The sequence below is a fragment of the Plasmodium sp. gorilla clade G2 genome, assembly GCF_900097015.1.
Source record: "Plasmodium sp. gorilla clade G2 genome assembly, chromosome: 5".
Classification (NCBI taxonomy): domain Eukaryota; phylum Apicomplexa; class Aconoidasida; order Haemosporida; family Plasmodiidae; genus Plasmodium; species Plasmodium adleri (nom. inval.).
The window spans coordinates 71579-80000 of NC_041697.1; the positions used below are offsets into that span (position 1 = coordinate 71579).

At 17.4% G+C, this 8422-nt stretch overlaps 3 protein-coding genes across 3 annotated transcripts in view; 1 reads left to right on the forward strand and 2 right to left on the reverse strand.

Annotated features, from left to right (window-relative positions):
* Nucleotides 1–2436: 2436 nt before the first annotated feature.
* On the forward strand, nt 2437–2967 carry PADL01_0502300 (actin-depolymerizing factor 1; the record flags this gene model as incomplete). The annotated part of the gene is made up of 2 exons (XM_028685377.1): nt 2437–2644; nt 2807–2967. 2 exons carry the CDS (start codon nt 2437–2439, stop codon nt 2965–2967), a joined length of 369 nt encoding a protein of 122 aa, XP_028536882.1.
* Nucleotides 2968–4283: 1316 nt separating this feature from the next.
* Nucleotides 4284–6773, reverse strand: PADL01_0502400 (protein kinase, putative; the record flags this gene model as incomplete). Its single annotated transcript, XM_028685378.1, has 1 exon — nt 4284–6773. One exon carries the CDS (start codon nt 6771–6773, stop codon nt 4284–4286), a length of 2490 nt encoding a protein of 829 aa, XP_028536883.1.
* A 1144-nt stretch (nt 6774–7917) lies between these two features.
* Nucleotides 7918–8422, reverse strand: part of PADL01_0502500 (myosin B) — a gene marked incomplete at both ends in the record, with an annotated part of 3241 nt that continues 2736 nt past the window's right edge. The window contains 2 exons of the mRNA XM_028685379.1: nt 7918–8133; nt 8240–8422. The exon at nt 8240–8422 is cut by the window's right edge and continues 216 nt beyond it. Coding sequence (XP_028536884.1) covers nt 7918–8133; nt 8240–8422 — 399 coding nt within the window. The remainder of the gene's footprint in view (nt 8134–8239) is intronic.

The window sequence follows — 8422 nt, forward strand, 5'->3', positions numbered from 1 at the left end:
ATATAATGTATATATTACATATCGCTTAATATATTTTCTTCATGTAATTATTATTATCCTTACGAAATATATTTTTTAATATACCACTTTATTAACATTTTATATACTTAAAAAGTGACACCAAAAAAAATACATATATATATACATATATATATCATTTTATTATATATATTTATAATATATATTATTTTTTTTTTTCTGTACCCCTCTGTTTATAAAAAAAATTATTTTACCATGAATCTTTCTTTATATAAACCATTTGTCTATTTTTTTAAAAGAACACACGTGCTATAATTAATAATATATAAATATATATTATAAAAGTGTTAAGTTTTTATTTTATTTTTTTTGATTTTATAATAATGAACGCCAAACATTATTTTTTTCATCCACATTATGTGTGTATAAGAAAAAGAAAAAATTATAAAAATAAAATAAATGATAATTTAAAAAATTTATAAATATATGAAAAAATAAATAAATAAACCAATAATAATAATAATAGTCATGTAGAATTTATTTTTCAAATCAAAACATTTACACTTTAAATATAATTCATTAGATGATATTATTTGGCTTAAAATATATCTATCTATATATATATATATACTAGTCTTTTTTTTTTTTTTTTTTTTTTGTTGTTTCTTTTTTCTTAATATATCTTAAATCCATACAAACCCCGTTGTTAGAACGTTAAGAAAAAAAAAAATAATAATAAAATAAATAAATAAATAAATAAATAAATAAATAAATAAATAAATAAATAAATAAATAAATAAATAAATAAAGTAGTTATATATAAAAATAAAAAAATTCTTAATGATTTAATAAATGCCTCTTAGCTCTTTTTAATTATAAATATTTAGAACAAAATAAAAACAGTCAACTACACCATATATTATATATATATATATATATATATATATATTTATTTATTTATAATTATACCTTTCCTTTCTTTTTTCCTTTTTTATTTTTTTTACTATAAAAAATTTAAAAAGGTTAACCAAATTATATATTTATATATATATAATATTATTTTTTTTTTTTTTTTTTTTTTTTTTTTTTTTGCACAACCTTTTTAGAATTAAGAAATTTTAATTCTTCATTCATTTATATGTATATATATATAATATGTGCACAAAAAAAAAAAAAAAAAAAAAAATTTTAATAAAATAAAAAAACAAATATATACATATAATAATTTAAACTTTTCTTTTCTTCAAATAAGATAAAAAATAACTACATATTGGTTAAACACCATTTTATAATATAGATCTGGCTTTTTTTTTTTTTTTTTTTTTAAAACATATTATGTATATATTTGATATAATAGAAACTTACACATTTTTATAAACTTCGAATAAATCATATATAACTATTTTCTTCAACACATGCACCACATAAACATAAAATTTATTTATTTTTTTCATTGAAACTTTATTTTTCTTTTATAAATAAATATATATATATATAAATATAACCTTAAGTATATATATATATATATATATATTAACATTTCAAATTTATAAGATATAATATTATATATATATATATTATATATATATTTTTTCTTTTGAATTGTATTTTTAATTTTTGCTCACATATATATATATAATATAATATATGTATTATATAAATATTTTTAGTTTTATTCTTATATTAAAATAAAATTTGTTTCATTTATAAAAAATTTTATATTTTTTTTTTTATAAATATTTTTCTTATATATTTATAATAATTTAAAAATTCGTAAAATTTTGATTGCTTCTTGTTTAAAAAAAAAAAAAAAAAAATTCTTTTGCCCAAAAAGGTACACACCACAATGTATATAAATATATATATATATTATGTGAACATAATATATTTGTATATATTAAATATATATTAAAATAAATATAAATATAAATATAAATATTAATATACTTGTATAAATACATTAAAATTTTACATAAAAATATTACTGGAGTAAATAAATAAATATTATGCGATATATGTTCATATTGTATATATGCATATATATATTATATGTATATATTTTTTTTTTTTTATTTTAATTAATTATATATATAATTAATATATATAATATATATATTATATATATGTGTATATATATAATATATATCATTTTTAATTTTTTTTTTTTTTTTTTTTTTTTTTAATAGAATATAAAAGGAAATAAAAAAATTCGAATAAAGAACAGATATATTATAAAAACAAGTTTATTTATATTACCAAATTAATCCAAGTTTTAAAATTTTTTTTTTTTTTTTTTTTATTTTTAACAAACCTATTCCTCTCCCCAAATATATATACATATATATATATATATTTAAAAATATTAATTTTTATTTAATTATATTTATTTTTTATTTATTTATTCATTTATTTTATTATTATTTTTTTTTTTAACATATATATCCATTTGTATCAAAAATGATAAGTGGTATTCGAGTAAATGATAAGTGTGTAACCGAATTTAATAACATGAAGATTAGGAAGACATGTGGATGGATTATTTTTGTCATACAAAATTGTGAAATAATTATTCATTCAAAAGGTGCTTCAACAACCTTAACAGAATTAGTACAATCAATAGATAAAAATAATGAAATTCAATGTGCATATGTTGTGTTCGATGCAGGTACGAAATTTAAATAAGTGGATTATATATTATATGCATAAGCACACAAATAAAAAAAAATATATATATATATATATATATGTGTGTATGTATGTGTGTATTTATTTATTTATTTATTTATTTATATATTTATTCATTTTATTCATTTTATTCCTTTTACAGTAAGCAAAATCCACTTCTTCATGTATGCAAGAGAATCATCCAACTCAAGAGACAGAATGACCTATGCCTCTAGCAAACAAGCCATATTAAAAAAAATTGAAGGAGTTAATGTACTAACATCTGTTATTGAAAGCGCACAAGATGTTGCTGATCTTAAATAAATATATAAATGATTAATCCTTTACCTATATATATTATGTGAAGAACGTACAAATTTTTACACCATATAAAGATTGCTTATTTAATTAAAAAAAAAAAAAAAAAAAAAAAAAAAAAAAAAAAAAAAAAAAAAAAAAAAAAAATAAAGAAATGAAAAGAAAAGAAAAGAAAAAATAATGAAAAATAAAGAGAAATGAAGAAAAATAGAAACATTAACGTACATAAATATATAAATATATAAATATATATATATAAATATATATGTATATATATATATATATATATATATATATATATATATAAAGAAAGGCCACATGTATATATATGTATATATACATATACCTTTATATGTGTTTTATATATATATATTTATTTATTTATTCTTTTTTTTTTTTTTTTAACAAGTTCATTATGAAGTGAATCACATAATGTACCTTTTCCTTAAATTCAAAATAAACATAATAACAAAAAGAAGGAAAATTAAATATGATTACATATTATTATATATTATTTAAAGGAATTAGAAAAAAAAATAAAATAAATAGTATAAATTAAAACAACTATATATACATATATGTATTATATATGTTTATATATATACTTATATTTATTCATATCATTAGACCTTTCAAATTCTTATATTTTTCCAGAAATTTTATGTATTCCAAAGAATTTAAATGTTTTTATCAACATATTTTATTTATATAAATACATGTGTGTACACGTTATATTTTTTTTTTTTTTTTTTTTTTTTTTTTGCATTTTAAAAAATAGAATTATAAAAGTTTAATATTGTACGAACATGCGTTTCTAATTGGACTTTTCAATTTTTCGTACGTATAAATTATATATATATGTATATATATTAATATATCGATATATTTATACCCAATTTTTGTCCGTGTTAAGGTTGAATAATATCCTTTGAAGAAAATAAAAAAATTAAAGATTTTATATAATTACTAATAGTATTCATTCCAATTTATATTAGACATGTTTTAAAGGCCTAATTTTTATTAAAGTATTAAATAAAAAAAATTAAATCATTATGAGTATAATAGAAGGAACGACATTTAGGTCTTTCCTTTCCAAAAAATAATATATATATATCACATAAAAAAATAAAATTATAAATAGCAAAACTGATATGGAATAAAAGAAGTAAAATAAATAAATATATATATATATATATATTTATGTGTGTAACAAAAAAAATTTTCCTTTTAATAAAATATACATATATTAATATTGATCTATCATTACCTTATCTTAATTTACATAAAAAAAAAAAAAAAAAAAAATAACATAATTCCCTGTCCTATTGAAGAGAACTCAATTTTATTTTTGGAGTATTGTTCTCTTTACTTAAATCAAATTCATCAAAAAAATTATCAATATCCATGTGGATTTTATTTTTAAACCTTTTATCTATCATTCGTGTTTCTCCAGTACTTTTAAAAGAATTATAACTTTTGTTCTCATCATGAAAACTATCCTTATGATTTATATTGCTCACATCAGCATACATATTATTCACATTATTCATATTATTCATATTATTCATATTGTACATATCCATATTATTTTTATTATTTTGCAAAGAAACTTGTCTTTCCTCTTTTAGTTGCTCTTTAAAAGAAACACTATTTTGTATATTCTTATTATTAAATAAAATTGTATCAGATATAAATTGAGGAGACTTATTCTCTTTTATATTTTTCCTAGGCACAGAAAGATTATAATCTATATTGTTAGGATTCCATGTATCAACAAAAAATTGATCATTATTAATATTATCATATTGACTATAATCAAGAATATCTTTTCTATTATTATCAAATGTGTTTGTCTTCTCAGGACATGTTGAATCGTCTCCATTCATATGTATAGATTCCATAAAATTATTTCTATCTGTATTAAATTCATTTCTTTCGTTAAAGTCAGTATCTGTTTGTAATTCACCTCCTGATATTGTCATTTCTTTTGTATCTTCTTGGATGTCACCTTTATTCTTTGTAATAATACACTTTATCTTATCTATAAAATTATAAGACTTTTGAGGATCATACATCTGATTATCTTTGTGTTCTTTTTCTTCTAGTAATAATTCTTTTTTCAAATCAACCATAAGTGATTCCAAAACGTCAAACGCACAGGATCTTATTTGCATATTATCATCTATCATACTTCTAGTGACCATTGGTAATATATTCGATACAAATTTGTTCATACAAAATTGATCATATGTATATTTAATTGAATGTAATGTTGCTACTTTTGTTTGTATAGACATATCATGTATACCAACTTGGAATACATTTTCTAATATATTTTGTTTATCTGTTATTATATGTTTTGAAATTTTAGCTATACATATAATACTGTTAGTTTTAATGCAACTATCATTTTCTTTTAAATTTTCTAAGAGTACATTAAGAGCAGCTGATCTTATATTTGTTTTTAATTTTGGAAAAAGATATATAAAATTTTTTATAGTTTCATTTTTAATAGACATATTATTATCCATGAATCCATATATATATGGTTTATATATTTCATTCATATGATTATGATTTAGATGCTTTTCTATAAATGGAAAATATTCTAACAATAAATATCTTACTGTTCTATCAGTTAAATGAAAACATTTTAAAAATATAGATCCATATACCATTTTCTCAAATTCTTCACTTGATATATCTTTTGAAATATGTAATATAATTTTTAAACATTTTATATAATTCTCAAATATATCTATATTCTTACATAATTCTGGTAATATCATTTGAACTTTTACATCTAAAGATATATTATCAATATATTCAAATAAATTATCTAAAAATATGCTTTTCTCGATTTTACTTCTCATATGTATTTCTGTTAAAAATAACATGGTTCTAACAATATAATTATTATTTTTTAAATTTTCATCATTTAATATATTATTCAAATTTATTTCACTACAATTATATGTATTCAACATATTATATACTTTATGTAAGTTATGTGGTATATAATCCATTTTGTCTTTCTCATAATTCACATTAAAAATAAGAAATGTCATACTACTATGAGGATCACTACATAAATAATTCGTCATACTATAAGTATTATTATCTATATTATTTCCAACTCTATATAATATTTCATTATTTTCATTACCTGTAGAACAAATATATTTCTTATAGGACCATATCATTAATAATATCAAACCATTACAATCAATATAGGTTGAATGTATATTATTTGGTATATTTATTTTATATCCATAACTACAAAATATATGATCTTTTATATCATTATATATATTAGATATACTCATATTCTTCTCATGAATACAATCGAAATTACTTAATTTCCATCTACCTTTGGAATTTACAAATATTGATAAAGGATTAATCAAACCGTGGATATAATTACAAGAATTAATAAAATGAATAGATCTCATTATTTCATATAAACCCCATATAGGATCACTCTTTATTTTTTCATATATCAATGGTACACATTTCTCTGTTACTATATATATCCTTTTCTCATTTTCATATGTATCCAATACTTTTAAAATATTAGGATGAATTAATTTTTTAGAATATGACAAATGATTCTTTATATATCTTTTCACATAAGTTGTTTCTTTATTATTCTTCTCATATATAAATACACAAACATCTTCACAATTCTTATCATGCCCTTCATACATTTCATAATAACCAATCTTTATATCATACTCTATCTTTTTACCTATCATATAATTAAAACTAGATGGTAAATCACCAAAAAGTTTATTCACAAAATATTGTAACATTTTAACAAAAAATAATAATATAATATAATATAAAATATATATAACTTGAATATTTTATTATTCTATTATTTTCTTTTTATGTTTTCCTTTATACTATTCAAATAAATCCACATATATATATATATATATATATATATATATATATTTATATATATTTATGTATAATATTTGTGAACTCTTTTAATTTATCCTGAACAACGCTAAATATTATATTGTTCAAAGGTTACAATGAAAATATTAAATAACTACAATTTCCATATATATGTAATCCATCCTTTTTTAACATACAAATATATATATATATATATATTATTACTATACATATATTTTATTTTTTATGTCGTCCTAATCATTTTTCATTTTAATCCTTTTTCGAAATATAGATTACATATAATCAAAGATTTATAGTTAATTCAATTTTCCAAATAACGAACCAAGAAAATATTTTATTTTAATTTACAAAAAAATAAAAATAAAATAAAATAAAAAATTCACATATACATATATATATATAACAACAACTTTTAATAATTTTACTAAAACAAATACTCTTCTTTTTTTTTTTTTTTTTTTTTTTTTCTTCTTTTTATAGTCGTCACAATATTTTACATGCATATAACAAATTTCACAACCTTCAAAATATTTTTTTATTCTTTAAAATTTTTTTTCGTCATATTATATATTTATATGAATTAATAAAAATGAGGAGGGGATTTATGCATATAGTGTTTAATTTTTTTTTTTTTTTTTTTCTTCTTCACAAAAATATTATATAATTTATTATATATATTTGGAAAAAATATATATTTATATAAATATATATATTTTATCATATTAATAATTTCTCAAATATTATTATACATCTTTTGAATTATTTTTACAAAAAAAAAAAGAAAAAAAAAATGGGAACTTTAAATGGATAATATTTATATGTATATAATTATGTGTCGTATATATAAATCATATAATAATATAAATATATCCACAACAAAAAAAAAAAAAACAAATAAATATATATATATATATATATATATATATATATATATCTTTATATATATATATATTTCTACCCTTTTAAAAGAATAAATTCGCCAGAGTATACAACTTTCTGGTCCTTCCTTTTTTTTATTATTTTCCCCTTTTTTTATTGGTGTTCCGTAATATATTTATATTTCCTAAAATATGCTTGAGCTAGTTGTAAATTTTTTATGTTTTCTTCGACCATTCTCTTTTTCTTTATTTTAGTGATAAGTGCACTAGTTATACAACATAAATTTCTATAACATTTCAAGTTGGCATTTATGATATCCCGAATTTTATGAACCGCTTCCTTTTTTAAAAATACCATGGTATGGCCAACCTAAAAAGTTAAATAAATGAATATATATATACATATATATATATATATATATATATATATATATATATTTATATATATTTATTTATTTATATATCTATATTTTAACCTTATATGAATCCTTTTCAAAGTTTCTTTCCAACAACATGGATACTTTAGTTTTTTCATCCAAGCTTGAGTCATTTGAAACCGCAATATCCAAATATTGATAATAACTTAAGAAAGAAGCAAAAGTATATTTATACTGAAAAAAATATTTTATATTTAATGTTTCAACAATAGATAAAGAAAA